At 42.7% G+C, this 23,667-nt stretch overlaps 1 protein-coding gene across 5 annotated transcripts in view; it reads left to right on the plus strand.

Annotated features, from left to right (window-relative positions):
• The window catches only part of CNTNAP2 (contactin associated protein 2), a 1,965,211-nt gene that overhangs the window by 1,712,210 nt on the left and 229,334 nt on the right, over positions 1 to 23,667 (plus strand). For all 5 annotated transcript variants that reach the window (XM_045053282.1, XM_045053281.1, XM_023250688.2 and 2 more), the window contains one exon: positions 9 to 179. In XM_045053282.1, coding sequence (XP_044909217.1) covers positions 9 to 179 — 171 coding nt within the window. The remainder of the gene's footprint in view (positions 1 to 8; positions 180 to 23,667) is intronic.

Genomic DNA, 23,667 nt, shown 5'->3' on the forward strand with positions numbered 1-23,667 from the left:
TTCCACAGGGAATTATTGGAATGCTGCCTCTTTCCCAAACCCATCATCCTACCTGCACTTCTCCACTTTCCAAGGGGAGACCAGCGCTGACATTTCTTTCTACTTCAAAACATTAATCCCCCGGGGAGTGTTCCTTGAGAATTTGGGCAACACAGATTTCATCAAACTAGAACTGAAATGTGAGTATAAACTCTCTGTCAACTCGTGAATGGCCTCCTCTCTTGTCACTTCAGGCCGCTCCTAACACTGATTATGTAATCTGATTGAATACAAACATCGGCAGTTTCCTTTGTTCCAGAGATGATGCTGGAAGGTAGCTACACAAACGTGGAGAAAGACCTTGGCCCCCTGCCCTTGGGTTGCTTCCCCAGGAAGCAGGGACACTAAGAGATTCCCAAGCAATGCTACTCAAAGAAGAAGATGAGCGAATAAATTGCTCTGGTAACATGGGGCAAGAGTTCATATTCAAAGCTTCTGTATGTGTATGTTTCTTTTCCAAGGAGACAGGGTTTAGAGGAGACAGAGGATTGTGCAAAGTGACCAGGAGTAAAAAATAAGATACTGGGAGGGATAATACAATAAGGAAAAGAGGGATAATAAAAGTGAAAATCTGTATGAATTAAGAAAGTAGCGTAGAAACAGCATTGTGTCACGCGAAGAAACTTTGAGTTGGAAGCTTTCTAGCAGAGGCCTCAAACCCACACACCCTCCAGAGGTTTCAGTTCTGAGTTTATTTAGCTAAGGGTACAGAAACGAACCTCAGCAGAGTGACAGCAGATACTGCCTAGCTCAGCCCAGCTTGCCATGGATCCCAAAGACTCTCACCAGGTCATGTGGTCTGGGGAATGCCATCTGTAGAAGATAGGGGTTCGCTGGATATGAGAAGGTCAGTTCTCATTATTCCAAAGGCCCTATTATCCTTGGGGCAGAAATTCAGCTTCCGGAATCTACAGCCCACAAACTTCCAGGTTGGGAGAATATTGACACGTGCCAAGCTCCCTTGGCCGATCAGACCAAAAAAGTATCAGCACAGATGACAGACGTGACCAGAACGGGTACACAAACCCATTCCCCAGAAATATCTGATGAACATTTATTCTCTCTTTCTGTAGTTATAATTATGCAATATGGTCTTTTTTTTAATTTTTTTTTTCTCAACGTTTTTATTTATTTTTGGGACAGAGAGAGACCGAGCATGAATGGGGGAGGGGCAGAGAGAGAGGGAGACACAGAATCGGAAACAGGCTCCAGGCTCTGAGCCATCAGCCCAGAGCCCGACGCGGGGCTCGAACTCACGGAACGCGAGATCGCGACCTGGCTGAAGTCGGACGCTTAACCGACTGCGCCACCCAGGCGCCCCGCAATATGGTCTTTTAAAAAGAGAATCTCAGGCGACATTTTTCTCCCATAATCCTATGGGATTCTTTTTGTAAAATAGTGGACTGTGATCAGCAGACTTGGGAGTTCATATTCTCAGCTCGAAATCCAAGTCCTTGGATAAATTGCTTAATCTCTTCGAATCCCAATTTCCCGATCTGTAAAATGGGAGTGGTGATTTGTGGGGCCATTATGATAATAGAATATAGATACTCATGAAGCATTTCCTTCAGCTTCTAGAAGATGTCAATATTGTATTCCTCAGGATGTTCATTATAAATCTAGTCTGAGCCAGACCTCATTGAAAGGGAAGACTGAGAATATTCTAGCCTTGGAATTAAAAAGTACACAAATAGTCAGGGACACCTGGCTGGTTTAGTCGGTAGAGCATGCAACTCTTGATCTTAGGGTTGTAGGTTTGAGCCCCACGTTGGGTGTAGAGATAACTTAAAATAAAATATTTGGAAAAAAAAGTAAATGATCATCCTCTCTTTAGAATTATTTTAAAGGGATTTTTCACTTTGCACAGTGAAAATTAATGGGATCAAACTATTTCCTGACTTCCACATCAGTAGGATTGTATTTTAGAGATACCTCATGGCAAAGAAAAAAATTGACAATCCCTATTTGAGTAATTCTGTCTGCTTCTGTAAGATGACTTAGATTCACCTCATCCTTATTTTGTATCCCCATGTTTTATAAGCCTGCGCCCAGGTTGAAAAGAAGACAAGACCAAGTATAGACGGATCAAATGTTTCTATTTAGCACCTGCATAGTAGAATCTCAATTATTTCTGATGATGAAAAATCTGCAGAGATGTTCTCTAAGTTGCCCCAGTCTTTCCACAGTATGGAGACTCTGTGGCAGGGGGTGATTTCTAGCCTCGTTTTGCCATAGAATTCTTTTTTGTCCTAGTGTTTCCTTGCAGTGAAGAAGGGTGGGGACATTCAGACTAGAGGCTGGCCTCTGCTCAGAGTCCTCTGGAGCTTCTAGCAGTTACTAAGGGTGGAAGTAAGATCCCTCAGTGGAAGAGATATCCAATGCCCATCACTATAGAGCATCTCCATTGAGGTGCAAAGGAATCTACGGGAGAAAAAAGGCAGGTGTCTGTATTTGAGAAAGCAATGGCTTCAAAGCAGACAAGAAGCGATGCTTTCATGAAGAACATGGAAAAAAACCAAACAAACCTGGAGGCTCGCCATTGCCCCATTATCACATCGCTCCAGACTCTTCTCTGCAGGATGCATGGGTGGCGGGTGGAAATGGAGCGTTCTTCCAGACACATCTCTCCCCTGCCCGATGAGGTGCTCTGCAGACCTAATTGTTGTCCCAGACAATGGCTGGCTGTCTGAGGAAGCTCAGGAAAGATGGTTCCTGAAGTCACCCTTTTAAACACTTTCTCTGCTGTTTTTTCCCCTTTAAGCTTTCTGATCGCATTCTGATAGGAATTCAGATTTTGTTTCTCTGTTTGTGTCTCCAAGGAATTTTGTCACAGTTCATGCCTACACAGTTCATGCCTTCCAGAATAACATTTCTGTTAATTAACTACATTGTGCCCTCCTGTCAGGAGTAGAAGATTCTCGCCTCTAAGAACAGTGCATCAGTTACACTAAGTTAATGAGATACCATCAATATCTTACTGTGCAAGTAAAAAAAACATACATGAGAAAATTAGATTGATGTTACTCATTAGCATATTTTACAGGTAAAATTTTAAGACTGTATTTCACTGACTATATTTACTCACTCATTCGGTGAGTGTTTATTGAGTACCTACAATGTCCCATATGCTGTGCTAGGTGCCGAGGGAACATAGTCAAATTAAGCATGGTCTCTTTCTCTCAGAGGGAATTCAGAGATCTGTCTGTTTTGGAAAATAGACAAGTAAATCAATAGTTACAACAATAATAAAAATAGCTCAACTTAATGCATTCACTATGTCTCAGGCACTGTTCCATGGATTTTACGTAAATCATCTCACTCACTTTCCTAATGAACCTTTGAAATGGGCAGTGCCATTAACATCTCTACTTTACAAATGAGGAAACTGAGGCATGGGGCAAGTAAGTTGCCAACATCCCACAGCTAGAAAGTGGCAGAGCTGGTGCTCGACCCCAGACATTTTTTTGTCTGTCCCAGTTCATGGCTGTTAACACCAAACTGCGCCACCTCCCAGAACACATTGAGTGGCCGAGAGCACCTGACTGGAGGACAGGAGTATTTCCAGGGAATGTCATGCTTTAATTAAGTTTTGATGGATGAGCAGGAGCCAGTAAGGTGCAGAGGTGAGGGAAGAGTGGGGTTCAAGAAGGAAAACGTAAGAGGATATATACACCAGTGAGTGAGGGTGTGTGGACAGAACCCAAGGACTCGCAAGGGTACAGCTATAGCAGGGAGCCTGTGTTGGGGAACAGAGAGCTGGATCCAGAGGGGCCAGCATGGGCAGATCACTCAATGTGCTCCAGGCGGGGGACAGATGTGGCTTAACTTGACCCTGACAGTTACGGTGAGCGGGGGCATAACACAATCAGACTTGCATTCACCAGAGAGATGATGGAAAGGCAGACAAGAAGCGATGGGGCAGAGTGAATGTAAGGAAAGTAACATCAACAAAGGGGTAGAGATGTGAGAGACCCTTAGAAGATAGGTCCCGCCAATTTTAACAAAATGCCTGTGAGAATGAAGTAGAAAGGAAGGTTCTAAAATGAAACCAGTGTTTCTGGTTTTGATGATTGTGCATGTGGAGCACCTTTGACTAAGAAATACAGCATTCGAGGGCAAAATGCAAACTACATTTGGATATTTTGAGTTCGCATGTCTGCAGAATATAATAGTATCTATCCAGGTGGACACGTCTAAAGGGGGCTATATACACACGTTTGGATCCCAACTGAGAGGGCGGAGTCAGAAATACAGTTTGAGAGTCATCATCACTAAGAGACTCATCAGGAAATAAGTATTTGGTGCCTGCAGCATGAATGAGATTGGCCAGGACAAATGTATAATTTTTCACCTACAGGAAAAAAGATGTCCAACAAGGAAAACCACACTTAAGGGATAGAAGGAAGCAAAATAGCTTGTAAAAGATGGGCAGAGAAGTAGGAAGACAGTGATAGCCCAGGGATCAGATGAAAAAAGAATTTCAAGAACAACAAATAAATAGCGTTTGGGAACTGCTGAACTGAGCGGTCACTAAAATAAGGATGTACAGTGTCCATCAAGTTGAACATGTAGAGGTCCCTGTCAGAAAGTAAGACAGTGTGGGTGACTAGAGGTGGATATGGGGAGCAGGGGACTAGGGCTTTGTCCATTGTTCTTGTAGCTGTTGTAAGTGGTGGAAACTTGAGCACACATATACATTAAGAAGGAGAATCCAGTAAACAAGAAGAGGTTGGAGGAATGGGAAAGAAGGACAGTCTGAAAGAGTGAGACCCCCCCAAGGAGGGGGAAATGAGTGAGATCCAGAATCTGAACATCTGAAGGGGCTGAGAGAAACAGGCCAAAGCAAGGAGGAGAGGGTAAGCCACAAATGAGTGGTTCCCTTTCTGAATCAGAAATGACTTTGTGTTTGTTGTTTCGTTTGTTTGTTAGTATTTTTGAGATGAGACTATTGCTCTGGAAATATTCACTAACAGCCATGGATATATCCATGTATTTTGTCAGAGTTACCCCTAGGGAGCTATTTGACTTGTCTAGATCCCTTCTCTGGCTAAGGTGGTAATCATGACCATCGTCGCATCAATAGGCCACCACTTACCTCGCATCATCAGGGCACCACCTGAGCACCTGCCAGGTCAGAGGCAGCGGGTGGACCCTGGAGAGTCTAGGGTGAAGACAAGGAAAACCAACATCCTCATCTAATGAAGGACTCAAACATATTAATAACGACACAGATACATGACTTTTGTTGGAGGTGTCTTAAGTGCCAGGCGCTGTTCTCAAGCTTTTGCAGATATTAAAAGTTTTAGGTTTTATAACAAGTTTTATCCACATTTGACAGAAATGGAAAGGAAACTGGGGCACACAGTTCACACATCTGATTCAGATTTTGGGCTTGTGATCATGAAAATACAGTAAATGACAGTGATAGCCTTAAGGTAGTCTACACATCCAGAGGAGAGGTACGTAACCCTTCCTGAATGAAGAGGAAAATGAGATGGTGTCTGAGTTAGGTCAGAAAGAGCATGCGAAGACGTTTGCTAGATGAAGAAGTAGGGGAAAGAATTCTGGGAGGAGAGGACGGTGCACATAGAAGCACAGACAAAAGTGTAGGGATGTGGAACGTGACGGGTATGTGGGAACTCTGGGCACGCGGCATTACTAACAAGTATGAAGTGTGACACAAGCAGGGGACATGCTTTGGCAAGTCTCAGATCCAATTCTCAAGATATGGCGGTCTGGGTATTCCAGCCAATATTTATTGAGTGCCTACCGTGCGTGTGCCAAAGAGGAACTCAAGAAGAGTAAGACACGACCCCGTCCTAGAGGCACACACAATCTAGTAGGAGAGACTCACCAGCATATAAAACCATATTTTGGGTAAGATGAAAGAAGTGTTAGAAGTACAAGCGATATACTGTGGTTGCCCAAATGCAACAACAGTTACATCCACCTGGAGAATAGGAAAAGGTCCTTTCGAGATTATATCGTTTTAACTGAGACTCCAAAGGAGTGGGAAAGAACATTTCAGGCTCACGATGCCAAAGGAATTGGCAAATAGGTATTTGTCGAGTGAGTGAGATGGAGAACCATGGAAAATCTAGGTGGGAAAGGGGATCACCACGACTGAAGGGCTGGTGTTGGAAACTGAGGACAAAGAACACACCAGAAGATAGAAGGACAGATCTGATGGCTGGTGAGAGCAGAATTCCAGATCTCACGGGAAAGCAGGTCAGGTGATAAGAAGGTCTGAGTTGCACAGTCTGGCCACACAAGTGCGATTCTCAGTTGCATGAAAAGGCTGTGGAGAAAGTCAGGGAACAGAGAGGCCAGAGGGCTCACTGTCATCCACCCCATGGATGAAGCCCCCGGTGGTGAGGGCAACGGATGGAGGGGACACGGAGCCTGTGAGGCAAATGTTCCAGTTCTCAGATTCAAACGATGACGGCAGGAAGCATGGGAGGGCAAGCATGTGTCACAGGGGGGATGCATGGCTCAACAAAGACGCTGGTGCCATAGAATGGAAGCCCTAAGCAGTGAAGAATAAAACCGGGTGCCCTCTCAGCCCCACCAGGAAAAAGTGGCTTCAGTGCTGATGCTTGCACATTAGGTTCCCTGAAGGTGGGCTCCACTCAGAGGAAGGAACCGTTGGAAATGTCTGATGATGCACAGTGACCATGGAGGGCTTTTTTTTTCTTTTTTAATTGATATATAACTGACATGTAACATTATATCAGCTGCAGGTGTACAACATAATGATTCAGTATTTGTATATTGCAAAACAGTGAGTCCTAGTTAACATCCATCACCTCTCACAGTTACAAATTAAGCTTTTATTTTTGCTGAACATTTTAAGAGAGATTTCAGAGGACACGGTGGAAAATTTTTGAAAGACACGTTCACTGACTAGGAAACATTCAGGAAAAGCAACGGGAAACTGTTGTAATACTTTAGCACAAGCTTCCGTGATGACCAAATTTGAGCTTTTTCAGATGACTTGGAGAAAATATTTGCATTTAGCAGGAATAGCTCCACAAAAATGTGGAGGCAGCAGCCTAATGTCCTGCTAATCTTAGGAAAAGGTATTAAGGAAAAACTTTCATTTTCCAAGATGCAGCCTTCTGCAATACATATGTTCGAGAAAGGCAGAGAGCAAATATTCTGCAATATATAGAAACTGATGAATCAGAAGAAGTAAACTAACAGCAATTTATCTTCTACTTATTTTTTGGAACAACTTTTATATTAAAAGAGCTTCACTTATATAAACATGAAAAATGTGTAATTCCACTTAGCTGGGCTGTTGAACCATTAGGATGTTATTTATGGTGCTTTTATTATATATATATTATATACATATATAATATATTATATATATAATATAAATATATATAATATATTAAAATATATAAAATATATATTATATAAAATATATAAATATATTTAAAATATAAATAAATGAATATAATTAATATATATAAAAATTTTATATATATATAAAGCTTTATTAATAACTAGTATGAAACAAAATTTATTAATTTGTGTTCACTTTCTTTTAATTTTCTAAGGCCAACCTAGGCTGTCAATGTAGATTTAGGAAGAATTTTAGTGATTCTACTGTTTTACAAGTCCAGCTGTGAGTTCAGTTTGTATGACAGGTTTGGGATCTGGAGAATGATTCTGACTTGGTGATTCAAATACGTAAGAAAGAAAACTGCATCCTCAAAAAAAATTAAAAACCCGAATAGCAACATTATTGCAGTTTTATTAATTTAAAAAATGTCTCTATCTTCTGATTTAGTTTTTCAATTTTCGTTATAGACTAAGAAAAAAGTTCAGAGATGCAATTTAAAGACGAAATTTGTGCTGTGTTAAAGCTATGTAGTGTATTAGCTGCTTGAATTTTGGGTATTAGAAGATATACAAATAATTGGTGAACAACAAAGTCAGATTAAGTTTACTCAGATTTCTTTGCTGATCTCCCAGAAGGGGCAGTTATTTGAACATGTGCCAGAGGTACCCTAAAGTTATAAAAGTAGACTTTAGAGGGGTGCCTGGGTGGCGCAGTCAGTTAAGCGTCCGACTTCAGCCAGGTCACGATCTCGCGGTCCGTGAGTTCGAGCCCCGCGTCAGGCTCTGGGCTGATGGCTCAGAGCCTGGAGCCTGTTTCCGATTCTGTGTCTCCCTCTCTCTCTGCCCCTCCCCCGTTCATGCTCTGTCTCTCTCTGTCCCAAAAATAAATTAAAAAAACGTTGAAAAAAAAATTTAAAGAAAAAAAAAGTAGACTTTAGAGAAGGGTGTCCTCTTGATATGAAAACTGACCCAAGTTACCTTAGATGTTACTGGTCCAGCCATGTCTCTTGACTTGGACATTTCTAGGAAGAGCTGGCCAGATGGAATCTCCTCTTTAGAGAGATTGTGGTCCCGCCTTTCTTCCTCCACATTCCAGAGGCTCCTTTAGAAGACCACCCAGCTCTCCTGACCAGCCCACTCACGCAGCAGCCAGTCTGGATACTATTTAACCTCTGTCACCCAGCATTTCCTTTCTTCTCCCTCAAGGTCATAGTAGAGATGGCTAAACCACTCTGCTCACACTTCCTGGTACAGGGAGGGATTCTTCTTTTGAAGTTAAAACCATCTTTCTGGTAGCAGCTCCTTAGCCTCTGGCTCAGAACCTTGACACAGAGCCCCCAAGGACAGGACACTTCCAGCCACACTCAAAGAGATAGCTTGCCCCTCCTCGGAGACTCAACTTCTGCTCTGAAAATCAGCTGGAATCCAGAACACAGGCTCCTCAAGACCTCACTGCAGGTCCCTGTGTGCTTAGAGTCTCTGTATTGGCCCCCAGCCTATCTACATGGTCAAGCTAAAGACATTTTAGGGCAATAAAAAGTAAGTCAATATTAAGAGACAGGATTCCCTCACAGACATTACATTGTATGTACATTGCAACATACACTCATTTCTTTTAGATGACATCCCAAAACAGGCCAAAGTAATCCACAGAGATAGAAGTCATGGTAGTGGCTATCCTGGGGATTGGGAGTATTAACTGAAAGGGGGCTCAAAGGAGCCTTCTGTGGTGGTGGAAATGTTCTCTATCTTGATCCAAGGAGTGGTTTTATATATATATATATATTTTTTTCTTTCAACTGAACACTTAATATTTTCACATTTTGCTGTCTGTAAACTATACTTTAATGGAAAAAGAAAAAACCCTATGAGAAAATCCCAAATGATTAAAGGACAAAAAAGTCTAATAAAAACAATTTTTCAACAAGAGGAATAGAGACCATGATCTAGGTCTGACCTAGGCAGACCGACTCAAGACTAGTTGCTTGACCTCCCCAGACTATGTCACGTTCACTTGTAAAAGAAGGGCACACTGGACCATCTTAAGGTGTCTTCCAGCATCAACAATCCTACAAACCTGGTCAGAGGCCATTAGCGTCACATGCGGCTTACCACCTCCCACCCTAAGTGAGCTTATAAGGAAGCAGCATCTTAAATTTCCATGCCATCGTTCTCCATTCTCCTAGACATGATGGCGGGAGGAGGATTGTATTGGAACAAATGACATATGCTTCAAATAAATTCCAGTCCACACACATGCTTCTACTACATGTAATTAGGAGATTTTCTAAAACCATGGACCCTTAGTTGTAAATTCTAATTAAGGATCCATCAGAATCACCCATAGGTACCTCAAGCTCAATATGTCAAAACCGAAATCCATCATCTTCACCCAAAAGCCCTCTCCAGTGCTTCCCATCTTAATTAATGTCATCACTATTTTCTTCATGATCCAGGTTAGAAAGATCAAAGTCATATTTAATGTTTCACTGAGGTCCCCACACTACATAGACTGTTTATCTTGATAGAACCTCTATTTTTAATATAGTGAAATGTTATTCTGATGTTCCTGATGGTATGTTATCATGCCAGAATTGTCCCAGAGAAAGCATCAATTCCAATGAGTCGCAAAAACATGAATGTAACAAAAATGCAAAGATAATGAAATCTTCTCAAACTTCTCCCTTTATCTCCCATGATGTCTTCTTTGGTTGAAATGCCTTGGATTCTTGAATCAAACAGCCTCATACTTTATCTCCCTCACTTCATTCCCTCCCTCCTGACACCTGCCCTCCCTGGTGAAGACCGATATCTACAGATCGGCCCTGTCATTCCTTTTCTTACCATGACGGTTTGTCAATGCATTATAATGCAAAGTTCAAGTACTTAAGCTTGGCCAATGATTTCAGGCTTTAACCTAATTTTTCAGTCTTCTTTACATACAAACTTTGCCTCTTTCCAACAGTGCCTAAGTGCTTCACCTTAGCCTGCCCATCTACTGACAGTCCCTGGATGCCACCCACACTTTCTTATGACCCACTGTGTCTTTCCCTGTTCTGGAATTGTCTCCCCCCAGTTGAAACTCTGCCCACACAACTTTTTTTTTACTGCATCTTGATTTAAAATACAGAAGACACCTATTATAGAATTCTTTCATTTTTCTAAAAATATTGGTGAGAAAAGTTGAAATAGCTGTGTAGAGTTATAAGATTAGAGACCTTACTTCTGCCATTTTAGAAGCCAATGAGAGCTCTAACAGGCTCTGTATGTTCATAGAAACAAATGCTTCAAGAAGAAAAAGTTGATGCCAATGTCAGTGCATGTTACTAACACTGGCGAATTGATTCAACTAAGGATGACGCTTGGGACCAATTAATTCAAAGCTGGTTAAAAAAAGGAGATACAATAAATCAGGGAGCAGAATTCATTTAAATGTAGTGAGTGACTGGGGAAGATTACTTGAAATAGCTCAAAACCAGGCATATATCTCAAAGGGTCAAAGACAACTAACTATAAGCATCACATTGCTAGGATTTTGCAAGACATCAGACAAACACCTAAATTAAAACCAGGTAACAAAACATTGCCCAGCTGGATGTCAACTTGAAAAACCTTACAGAAACGGTTTTTCACAGATGAAGAAACGCAGTTTGCTCAAATTACAAGGTAACTTTTAATAGCACTCAAGATAGGAACTACATGAAATCTAATATAGGCCTTGGGTCATAGCTGAAATATATTCTTCTTGGACCCTTTAGGAAAAGAAGACTTATTTCTATCTCTATAATATTCTTGTTTCACTTCCCGCCCCCCCCCCCCACCCCCTGCCCTGTGTTTTAGTTTAGGTACTTCCCGACTTACAGAGGACTGTGTCATAGGAGTTTCTGAGCTGGCTATTCAAAACCTTGGAATATACTTTCCAATAGACACAGCATCGTAAATGGCACTCATATTCCATGGCTAACCATAAAGACTTTTGTAGTGTGTTTGGTTTTTTTAAGTGGGGCTGAAAAATAGGGCTTCATGTGGCAGCTTGAGGTCCGGGTTCTAGAGTCCATTCAATGTAGAACAGAAATGTTGAAGGACAAAGGAAATCTCTTCCCGTATTTCTTAACGTCAAGCTTGTCCTTGACAAACATCTCAAGAAGGCAAGTGTTTGTTTGCCTTTCTGATAGGCAAGGCACGGTTCTGCCTCTCCTTTCCTTGGGACTCAGTTTGGTGGGGTTAGTGAAGGAGGTGGCTCAGACATTCACAGGCACATACACCAGTCAGTCTAGGCTCCCATGTGGTCCTAGCCCTTCTCTTTTCTCTAAAATGTCATAGTTCAGGGGCGCCTGGGTGGCTCAGTCGGTTAAGCATCTGACGCTCGGTTTCGGTTCAGGTCATGATCTGAGTTTGTCGGTTTCATGAGTTCGAGCCCCATGTTGGGCTCTGCTCTGGCAGTGAAGAGCCTGCTTGGGCTTCTCTCTCTCTCTCTCTCTCTCTCTCTCTCTCTCTCTCTCTCTCTCTCTTTCTCTCTGCCCCTCCCCTGCTCACACTATCTCTGTCTCTCTCAAAATAAATAAATAAACTTAAAAAAATTTAACATCATAGTTGTAGCAGTTACAGAATTCCACCATCTGATAGATGGGTGTTGAAACTCTAGTAAGACCATTACGGTATAATTCATCCCTTTAGAATTCCAGTGGTCGGATGGAGAAGACCCTTTGGTTAATTTTTAAAATCTCATAAATAAGAGATTTAGGAATCTCTTCACTCAGGAATAAGTGAAGCTGCTCTAGTGACTAAAGCCCAGGTTTTAGTGAGTGTCCAGCAGTCTGACATGCATGCTTTGGTCCGTGAAGCCCTTCCACATCGGGATTTGAGCTCAAGACTCCTTTTGCATGGAGTCTCCTGGACTCCTGGAGGTGCCTGGAGCCTGGGTGTTTCAAAGTCCAGCTGGCAGACGGAGAAAGGGAGGGTGGACAGGTGCATGCAGACCTGCTCTCATTCTGTTGGTGGTAAGGTGTCACCCAGCTCCACCTAGATTTCTGGGGACTGGAAAAGGCAGCTCTTGATGCCTGTCAGCTTCGCAGGGGTGACTGTGGACAGGAGGAAATAAACTTTTCATGAAAAGTCAGCAGCCTCTGCCACAGGTACCAGGACGATGGAAAGGAGTAGGCTTTAACCTTGCCTAAAGACATCGGGGTAGGTTCCAGAAGGTGCCTTGATCCGCCCTGAGGAATGACAGGCAAATAAATGAGATAGAGGCATCTTTCCAGAGAGTAAATAGCACAGGCAAAACCAAGTAGAGGAGAAAGATCATGGAGCACTTGAGGAATTGAAACAAATATAGCGAAAGCCTAGGGACCAGTTAAAAGGCATTTTTCATTACAGCCATGACCCACCCACATATCTGTGTTAAGAGTTTGACAGAAGAAAGCTGGCTGGACCCAAGGCCTCTTGGGAAATTACTCAGTTTACTTGCCTTTGCAGATAGTGTTAAAATGATCACATTTGGTTTTCTGCATCTCTGAATTTGATGCCTGTGATGAGGACTGATAAGAATGCCAAATGGCTTCTCCTGAAGAGTGGTTGATACTTAGGATTCTGCAGGGTCTTTCTGGGTAAGTGCAACCAGAGGCAATGAATAATGAAACAGTGTATATCTGTCAAGTGTAATTATAACACTGAATTATGCTCCTTCTTGCATTCCGATTCCTGTATACATTAGTTTAAACATCGGAACATGCTGGCACTTCAGACCTGTGAGGATTTTACTTTGAAAAATAGCATGCCCTTATTTTTAGCCATTTTTAATGGGGGAAAAAAATTCACACCTTGTTCAAAATTAGCTTATGGTAGAGTTTGACCATTCCCCCGCTTTTTTTTTTTTTTTTTTCAATCTTCTCAGGTGTCTTAAAACCAGTAAAGAACTAAGGAGGAATGTTCTGCTTTGGCTTTAAATTCCCTCTAATTTTCTGTATTTAAATGAAATCCCATTCTTTGCATTTTGGTTAATCTCTCTGATTAAACACTTGTTAAAATTATAGAACAGAGTTACTTAAAACGTTACCAACCTTTGCAAAAGAAGTGGAAATTATCAGATTGTGACTTCTAAAAATTATACAAATAGTGTTGGTTTACTGTTGAGTGAATTAAAAATCCAGGGGTGCCTGGGTGGCTCAGTCAGTTAAGTATCTGACCGGCTCAGGTCATGATCTCGCGGTCCGCAGGTTCGAACCCCGTGTCAGGCTCTGTGCTGACAGCTCAGAGCCTGGAGCCTGCTTTGGATTCTGTGTCTTCCTCTCTCTCTCTGCCCTTCCCCCATTCATTCATTCGCGCTCTCTCTCGCTCGCTCTCTCTCTGTCTCTGTAAATGAATAAAAAATAAATTTTTTTTTAAAAATCCAGAGAAGCAGGAAAAATAAATCCCAAAAATCAGCTGGTATACTTAACAATATTCTGTTGGTGTGCATATGTCCAAACATTTTTCTATGCGCTTTTGTATAATATTTTGCAAAAATAAGATCATATGGTGCCTACTATTTGTAACCAACTTGTTTCATGTAATGAGATTTCAGAAGCACATTACATGTCAGCTTTGTTGGTTTTTTTTTTAACTCCACAACAGTGATTTTTTTTTTTCAACTGTGAACAGAGGCTATATCAGGATCTCTAAGACAGCATGTGTGTTTGGAAAACCATTATTTTATATTAACAAAACAGAACCAAAGAGCTATTATTTTTGTTTTACAACCTACAGAATATAATGCACCAAAACAATTCTTGTTGGAGTAGGGCGTTTATCTGAGACCTTCAGGGATTCGTTTTATTCCCCATCAGCCTCCCATATCTGGGGACTTCAGTGCCTGGAGATGATAATTAGATTATTCTGTCAACAAATGGGAGCCTGGGTTATAAAAAGATTGGGAAGCACAGTGTCTCAGTTGCCAAGTGCTTCATTTAATCAATGATCCTTTATTGTTGGACTTTAAAAAAAATTTTTTTTAATGTTTTTTATTTTTGAGACAGACAGAGTGTGAGCAGGGGCGAGGGAGAGGCAGAGAGAGAGGGAGACACAGAATCCGAAGCAGGCTCCAGGTTCCGAGCTGTCAGCACAGAGCCCGATACAGGGCCTGAACTCACGAACTGTGAGATCATGACCTGAGCCAAAGTCAGACGCTGAACTGACTGAGCCACCCAGGTGCCCCTAGCTTAACTTTTAAAAGATAGATTTTCTCACCTTCTGATCTACTGGCTTCCCATTATGAATTCTCAGGCCATCACCCCACACAAAAGCAAACTACATACCTTAAGTACGTTTAAGGCTCGCTTACGTGCCACATCAAGCAGCAGAGGGGGCCCAATGAGGAAAATGGAAGACCTGTCTTGGGAAGGCCACACAGGATGTGCCCAGCAGAACAGTCCCCGTGGCAGGGGACCTGTTTCCTAAGCTGTTCCATACATTCTCCTTGCTTTCCTTATTGAGGGTCTGTGAAACCAGTCTCTTGCAGCGATTCCGAGGAACAAGAAACTTTTATGGAAGTTTTCACACTTTAAGAAAGCTCGCGGTATTGGGGCGCCTGGGTGGCGCAGTCGGTTAAGCGTCCGACTTCAGCCAGGTCACGATCTCGCGGTCCGTGAGTTCGAGCCCCGCGTCGGGCTCTGGGCTGATGGCTCAGAGCCTGGAGCCTGTTTCCGATTCTGTGTCTCCCTCTCTCTCTGCCCCTCCCCTGTTCACGCTCTGTCTCTCTCTGTCCCAAAAATAAATAAATGTCGAAAAAAAAAAAAAAAAAAAAAAAAAAAGAAAGCTCGCGGTATGGAAAGAGTCCTCCTATTCTTTCCTATCTTTCTGCATCCCCATTTAAAGTCTCTGCTGACCATGGTTTCCCTTTTCTCCACTCTTTGCCCAATGCTGCAAATGAGACGCAATTGACGCGCATCTGGTGTTGTCACGGAAAACAGAATAAATCTCTTTTTATGTTCTGTGTCCAGAGCACATAGAATGTAAAATCTTCCTGTGGCACCTTTTTTTTTTTCTTTTAACTAGAGAGATAGTGTCTGAAGTCCCCGTGGCATTGAAATGTCCACGCGGCAATTGTTTCTGGATTGAAAACAATTGGCTGCAAAACAGAGAGAGAGAAATAGTGCCCGTGACAAGACCCCCAGTCTGGGCTGGAACTCAGTCCGTGGCAACCAGAAAACAGCGGTCTCCTTGCCTGTCCACTTCCGACAGGTGCATTCCCACACCTCCCCGGCAGGCTTCTTCCACAGCCTCGGCCTTTCCCCCTGGCATCACGTCTTTGGCTTTTCCTCATTTTCAGTGTCCACGTAAGCAGAGCCTGTGGTCAAGAGCAAAGCTCCTTCGAGGTCCCGTCCTCACTTCAAATCCACATTCCTCTCCATCTCTGGAGACTCCTTACGCATCCAATTCCATGTTCCTCAAGAGCAGTTTCTACATTTCCTTTTATCACAAACACTCTGTCCGCACAGTCACCCTCTGGGACTTCATTCTTCCAAATCGAGCGCTCTCTGTCCAGCACAGAAGTCTCCACTGTTTCCAAACATGAAGGTATTTAAAACCTGTCTACATGTCCCTTACTAAGGGCAGGTCCTGCTTGGCACCTCATGTCATTTTGGAAAGATTTTTGGCTTTTTCCTTTTTAAACTGTACGGGTCCATTAATATTCAAGAAGCTATTCTCAGAAGGAGGTTGAATGTGTGGAGAAAACTAAAATTAGAAAGGCTTTGCATTTTAAAGACAGCTCTCTGTTTTTGCACAGCCAGTGGTAACTCCCTTTTCTCTGTGGATATCTTTGTTTGTGAAGTTATTTTTTAACCATCATAAAAGGCTTAGAGGCCAAAATACATAAGGAGAAATATTTCTCATACTCGAGAGGTTATCAAGATAACCAGAGGTTTTAAAAAGAGTTCATAACATTGATTCTTAAGCTCCAGGCATTTCCTTGAAGAATTTCCAAAAGGCTTCAAATAAATTTTCCTTCCCAGTGTTCATTTGCAGATGTGTTTAACAGTGAATTTTGGGGTGTGAATATGCATATTTGGCTCTAAAAATTTCTATATTCACAAGCTAAGACTATTATAAAGAAAAAAAAGACTATATTATAAAAAATTGGGGGCGGGGAGTGCCTGGGTGGCTCAGCCAAATAAGCATCTGACTCTTGATTTCGGCTCGCGGTTCATGAGATTGAGCCCCATGTTGGGCTCTGAGCTGCCAGCATGGAGCCTGCTTGGGGTTCTCTGTCTCTCTCTGCCCCTCCCTACCCCCCACACATGTGCATGCTTGCTCTTCCTCTCTCTCAAAATAATAAACATCAAAAAAAAATTTTTTTTATTTCCTATACAATATGAAAGGCAGTATAGTATAGTATGCTTAGTGTTGACTGCGTGTTAGCATCTCACAGACTCAGTTCCCTTTCTAGGAGGTGAAGGCAAATCCATTCTCAAAAGTCCTCCGGCCTTCACATTATTGGGTTCAGTCATATACCTGCAAACTGAAGTGGTTGTTTGGGTTTTGCAGGGAGCCCAACCACAAACTCAGAAGGCCCATCCATAGCCTGTGCAACCTCACACACACCTCTGACTCCCACAGCGTGTTCAGGGAGTTGTCCAAGCGAGCCTCGGTGTTCAGGATCTTTAGTCCGGCTCCGGTAGGTAGGAGCGGTTGGCCGCCCACATGACCTCACCTCTGTTTCCAGCCCTCCCAAGGCTTGAACTGTGTGACCCAAGCCTCCACCCTCCCCTACATCATTGGTCTATCTGGCGTGCTCAGCTCCTACCCTAGATCACATTGTCAGACTCTCAGGCAAACAAAGACACAACATTCCAGGGGTTTAGATGTTGCCCTCCCAGGTCCAAGGGCAATGCCTGGACTTCTCTCTTTAAGCAAACTGAAACTCTTCACTCTACAGTTTTGAACATATTTCCTTTGCGGGCAAGGAGAAAAACTCCAATTCTTAGGACCTCACTACCAGAATGGAACTTGGGGATCCTAGTGGTTTGCAAAGTAGGATTCCAGGACCAGTTGCATCAGGAACCCTGGAGTTAACAAAATGCAGACTCCACGGCCCTATCACAACTTTCGAATGAGAATCTCTGTGACAGAAGCCTCAGAATATGCTTCTGACTGCACTGCTGGGTTTATCCTGGATAAGCCTTTGATCCTCAACTGTTCTTCTATTTGTAAATAACTGGTGTAACTAATGTATCTTGTCCCCAGTCTGAGAAAACATACATTCTTACTTTATGCTCTTAGGAAAGATGCTTGTGGAACAGAAGATGACATTCCTTGTATATGCCTGTCTCCTAAATTATGGTTTGCCTGGATTTCTTTGATTCAGAGTATATATATTATAATCATTTGGCCTCCTTGGTAGGAGTGTTTCTATTCATTCATTCATTTATTCACAACTTGTGCCTTCTCTGTGGCAGGCATTGTTCTAGGTGCTGAGGATATATATAACAACAATGAACAAAACATAAAATGTCTCTGCTTCAGTGAGGCCAGGAGCACATATATTTTGTGCCAGATGGTGATACAATAAGTGCTACATAAGTGGAAAAAAAATCAGGATAAAGGAAAAAAGGCAGCTGAGAGTAGGGGTTCACTATTTAGCATAAAAGGTTTAGGGAAGGAATTTCTAATATGATAACATGTGAGCATAAGTGCAAAAGAGAAGCCACAGAGTTACTTGGGTAAAGGGCACAATAAATGCTAAGGCCCTGGGGCAGAAACAGATGTAGTGGAGGAGAAAGCCTCATGTGATGGGGTTAAAGAAGGGCTAAGAGGAGAAGAAGCAGATACAGAGACTACAGGAAGCTCTTTCAAGGAATGTGGCAACTAAAGAGAGCAAAGAAATAAGAAATAAGGTCAAGAGAAAGATTCTGTAGTGGTGGTGGCTGCTGAGAGTAGAGACATGTCAACATGTTCATGTGGAGTGATCCAGCAAAGAACAAATTATTGGTGCCATGGAAGAGAGGGGAGACGTGCTGGACTGGTGTCCTTGAGTAGGTAAGAAGGAGTGGGCAGCCTCCAGGGTAAGATGGAGCACTTGGGCTTACATAAGAACACAGATATTCTCTTTACTTCTTCCTTCTTTTGCTCATCTCTCTGATTCTCACAGTGACTCTATGTTCAGTGTTCCTGCCTCAACTCATGACCCTCTCATGTTATGTAAATTCTTTGGTTTCCTGATGTGTACTTAGCCCTGCCTTCGTAAAAAGGAAGAAGAAGAAGAAGAAGAAGAAGAAGAAAGAGAAGAAGAAGAAGAAGAAGAAGAAGAAGAAGAAGAAGAAGAAGAGAAGAAGAAGAAGAAGAAGAAGAAGAAGAAGAAGAAGAAGAAGAAGAAAGAGGAGGAGGAGGAGGAGGAGGAGGAGGAGGAGAAGGAGAAGGAGAAGAAAGAGGAAGAAGGAGAAGGAGAAGGAGAAGAAGAAGAAGAAGAAGAAGAAGAAGAAGAAGAAAGAGGAGGAGAAGAAGAGGAAAGAGAAAAAGGAGAGGAAGAGAAAGAAGGGGGAGGAAGAGGAGAATGAGAAGGAGAAGATTGGGGCATTTGGGTGGCTCATTCGATTAACTCAGGTCATGATCTTGAGGTTCGTGAGATTGAGCCCCACGTTGGGCTCTGCACTTACAGCACAAAGCCTGCTTGAGATTCTCTCTCTACCTCTCTCTGCCTCTCCCCTCCCCCCGTGCACTCGCACACTTTCTCTCTTTCTAAATAAATAAACATTTAAAAGAAGAAGAAGAAGAAAATATATCCAAACATTCTCCACTGTAGAATGAGGCTAAAATATCTGCTCTACCTATTATCAGTTTTGTTATACGGGTCAAATGAGATTTTGTGCAGAATAATCCTCAGTCCCTAAACTTCATTTTAAGATGGAAGAAACAAATCGTCATCAAAACTGTAACAGCATTCATGGGTCTTCCCAGCAAACTGACTGTGCGTACCTGTCCCTGTCTTTTCTCTTTACCTGTTCCATATTGAATGACCTAATGTCTCAATGTCACTTCACCTGCTTGGAGAGCTGAGAGCCAAAAAGTCCACTATTCTGGTCTGTTGTTAAATTTGTGACTCAGTACAGTAAGCCTGGAGGTGATTTGTTTAAGAAAACATGTGTTGAATTACAAGGAGAGTAAAGAATGCCACCTGCTGGACCATGAGAAGCTGGACCAAGAGCTGTGCATGGTTCTGTCCCATTTATGGTTTTAAGTCACTCAAATGAAGTCAGGAACCAGATTGATTCAAAGGTAATTTCCGATACACCATCATGCCACCTTGTGCCTTTCTCTTTTCATGCAATCTCTTTTCTCCCTGTAAGGATTCAAGATCTAAAATTAGCATTAAGACTAGCTATATTTCCCTTCATTAGTTCTCTTTGAATCCCTTGAAAATTAGATCATAGCACGTTGCCATTTGAAGGGACCTTAGAGATGAGTTCAGTGTTTTCAAACACATTTTGGACACAGAAACTCTGGGAAAGCTATAGATGTGATCCTCATTTCAGACACCAGGAAATTGAGGCCCAAAAGGTGAAAAAGGTAAAGCTATGACAAGAAGTTGCATCTATTGACTCCAAACCATTCTCTGTAACAGTTAACAAGCTTTCAGCTGGAATCAAAATGGCTTAAACAATAGTGGATGTCTCGTGTGAAAAGTGTTGAGCAACTCTGGGAATAATTTAGGGGCTGACCAACATCACCAAAGACCCTGGTTTGTCCCACTGTCCTCCCTGTTCTCCTCAGCATTTCTGATTTACAAGATGGTTCCAGCAACATTAGGAACCACAACCTCCACCCAGGATCAAGGGGCATAAAATGGTTGTCTGTCTCTGATGAGCCAGGAAATGTGGCCCAAAAGAGCCTTAAAGAATCTCTTCATATCTTATTAGCCAGGAGGGAATGATATGTCCCATCCTAAGCAGGTTCCTGGCAAGGAGGGTGAAATTGCCATATGTAACTTAGACAAATCCAGATACACATTCTGGGTCTGGGGGAGGGGCATCCATAGCTGAAGCTTAAGATTCTATGCGAGTAGAGAGATTCCGGGACAAAATTAGAAAAGGGGGTTGTGGCTGTTTATTGGAGGAACCTTCTCCATGGGTCTCCCCATTAATGGCTTTGTTGGTACCTTTCTAAGGATGTGTGGCTGGCAAATGGTCTCAGAAGGCAGAAGTTTCCTGACCAGGATAAGCTAATGTCTCTCCTCAGGGCAAAAAAAAAAAAAAAAAAAGAGCTAGCTTGCTACAGTCCCTTTAAAACAATGGGGTTTCTTAAGTTCAGGTTCCTCGGCTATGACATGAGCTCTGCATGTACAGCATCCCTGTGGGCTGCTCCACATGCCCCCATGAAACTTGGGGGACAAGAGAGAATGGGGGGGAGGGGGGCTGAAGTGCATACTGCCTGCTGTGCTGTGAGTAATAACATCTTTTGTCTCTGACCCGGGAGTCTTCTGTCTGCTGCCAGCACACAGGAAACTATGGGAGACTAAGCTGTTAGTTTATGAATTGGGTGAAATCTCTGACACTTTCCAGTTCTTGCCACTGATAGAAAGACAACCATCAGTTTTTGCTACAGTCATCTTTCCAGTGAGCTACGCTGGATACATCCCACTCTCAGATACTTATTTCTGGAAGTAAGAGTACTTCCGGCATGTAAGAAATTTCTTTTTTTTGCCGGCAGAAACAGGGCAACACTGCGGTCTCCAGTGGAGACCCACATTAAATAAGGACAGTGTCATTGGCTTTGGTGTCTTTTATGCCGCCTCCCTTTTATTCGCTCCCTGACTCTCTCTGTAATTATCTCTTTTAAAATGTCAGCTCCTCTCACCCAGAAGAGCAAGAGCAATCAGCCACAAACTGAACTTTAGAAGCTTTTAAAACACACTTGCTGTTTGACTAGGAGATAGATTCGCAAAGGCGTCCCTCAGCCAAGTCAGGGGAGCTGACATTGAATGACTGAGGAAAAGGAGCCCGATCCTTTGCTCTCACACTGGGCCCACAGCCCCTCCCTCAGGAAGCAAGAGAAGGGATGTGGGCTGTACTCAAATTGTGAATATTTCTACATCAGAGCCTGAGTAGAGGCTCCTTAAGGAGGAATCTGCTCCTAGAGGCCATTGACATTGAGCACCTCTTAGTACACACAACTGGTGAGAGGACTGAGCTTTGCAGCAGGAGCCTGGAGACCTTTTTCTTTGCTAGAGTGAAGCACTGATGTTAAGAAGACCGTGGCCCAGGGACGCCTGAGTGGCTCAGTCAGTTAAGCGTCTGACTTCGGCTCAGATCATGATCTCAGTTTGTGAGTTCAAGACCCTCATCGGGCTCCGTGCTGATAGCATGCAGCCTGCTTCAGATTCCGTGTTTCCCTCTCTCTGCCTCTCCCCTGCTCATCCTCTCTCTCTCTCTCTCTCTCTCTCTCTCTCAAAAATAAATAGTAAAAAAAAAAAATCTTTAATTTAAAAAAAAAAAAAGAAGACCATGATCCAGCGGAGGCAGAAACAGGGGATCTAGTGTGACAAGTAGAGAAAAAAGTAGAGACATTTCCTAGTTTGCTGTTGATACTCAAGGTTTCTCCAAATCGTGACAATTTAAAGACCTGGACAAGAATTCATCGTAGCAGGAGGAGAGGAGGAGAGGCAATTAGAGCAGCATTTACCCTTCAAGTCAAACCTTAGGGTTAAACTCAATTTATCCCTCAATTCTATTTCCCTGATGGCGGTTGATGCCTTTAAAATGAAACCATCTTTCCTACTTAGCTCAGGAACCCTTGCATTCTTGCTTCTCTGACAACTTGCATTTAAAAATGCACCTGCTAGGGGCACCTGGGTGGCTCAGTCGGTTGAATATCCGACTTTGGGTCAGGTCATGATCTCACGGTTTGTGGGTCTGAGCCCCACGTCAGGCTCGCTGACAGCTCAGAGCCTGGAGCCTGCTTCGGATTCTGTGTCTCCCTCTCTCTCTGCCCCACCCTTTCTCACACTCTGTCTCCCTCTCTCTCAAAAACAAACATTAAATTTTAATTAAAAAAATAAAAAATGCATCTGCTAAGCCATAGCACTACAAGAACAGAACAGATTCAATCTTAGAACTGAGGCTACTTCCCCACCCGCCCCCGACTATGCCAGAAATACAGGGAAAGATCATTCAGTCCATGAGTCGTGTGATTGTCAATGTGCGTTGGTATTTCCGTAGATACCTTCATGAAGGTCACTGGCTTCCACCAAATCACAGTGACCCCTGGAGGCATGAGCTCTTCATATAGAGGAGATACTTTACCAGGGTACATGTAGACTCACCACAGGTGTTAAAATTAAAGTCCTCCTGCTAATAACATAAAGGATCAAAATTCCTTGGTACAATTAGGTTGATTAAATTGAGCTCTGCATCTAATATCCCTGTGGCTTAATAAAGTTAATGCTGCTTTCAGAGGGGCCTGACCCAGAGGCAGGGAACAGTCGAGGTCCTGAGAGAATCTGGACCACTATGGTTTTTAAATTAGAAGTTTGATTGCTTGTGACACCATCTCAAAATGGTACCAGTCCAAAGAAGCTGAATTTTCCATTAGCCCGGGAAAAAATGACAGATATTTAATTAAACTGCTTAGAGATTAGGCAGAAGCCGTAGTGATAAAGGAGCTGAGTCTCTTTATAAGCAAAGTTGGGAAATGCCATGTCTTTGATGTGGAAAAGAACTCACCAAGCCAAAGGAGCTGGGGACCTGTGTGCTGCCTTGGCCTTTCCATTAAGCTTCCCTTCCTGCCAATCGCAAGAAAAAAATATACATTTGAAAAGCATGTTTTATGAAACGTTAGGTGGTCACTGAGGAAATTAAAACCTAAACTGTGAAGTAAGAAACTACGTACAACCGAAGTTGCCAAAGCAAACCACCCTGATCCATTTGTCTCTTATTGAAAGGTGATTTGTTATGGACCTTGAGCAGATCTATGAAAAAGAAATGACTTGTGGTCAGTGCTGGAGGGTACGTTATGAGAAGGATCCAGCATCCCAGATGGGAAATGACTAGGCGTGGCAAATGGTTCAGGAAAGGAGTTGTTCTGCAAGAATCTTGAGCTACCTTTTGGACAGCCACAGTGACCCAAAAAGGACGCCGGTCACCTTTATTGCTTCAAGACTCCTGCCTCCCTAGTTTTTGACAGGAATTGTGATGACTACATTAATGAAATACAGTTGTGTAAGCTCTCCCAAAACAGTAGCTCTCAACTCTAGCTATATATTAATATTTTCCAACATACTTTTAAAAATACCAGTGCCTATGTCACCAA

This window comes from Felis catus, chromosome A2 (genome assembly GCF_018350175.1).
Source record: "Felis catus isolate Fca126 chromosome A2, F.catus_Fca126_mat1.0, whole genome shotgun sequence".
Taxonomy (NCBI): domain Eukaryota; kingdom Metazoa; phylum Chordata; class Mammalia; order Carnivora; family Felidae; genus Felis; species Felis catus.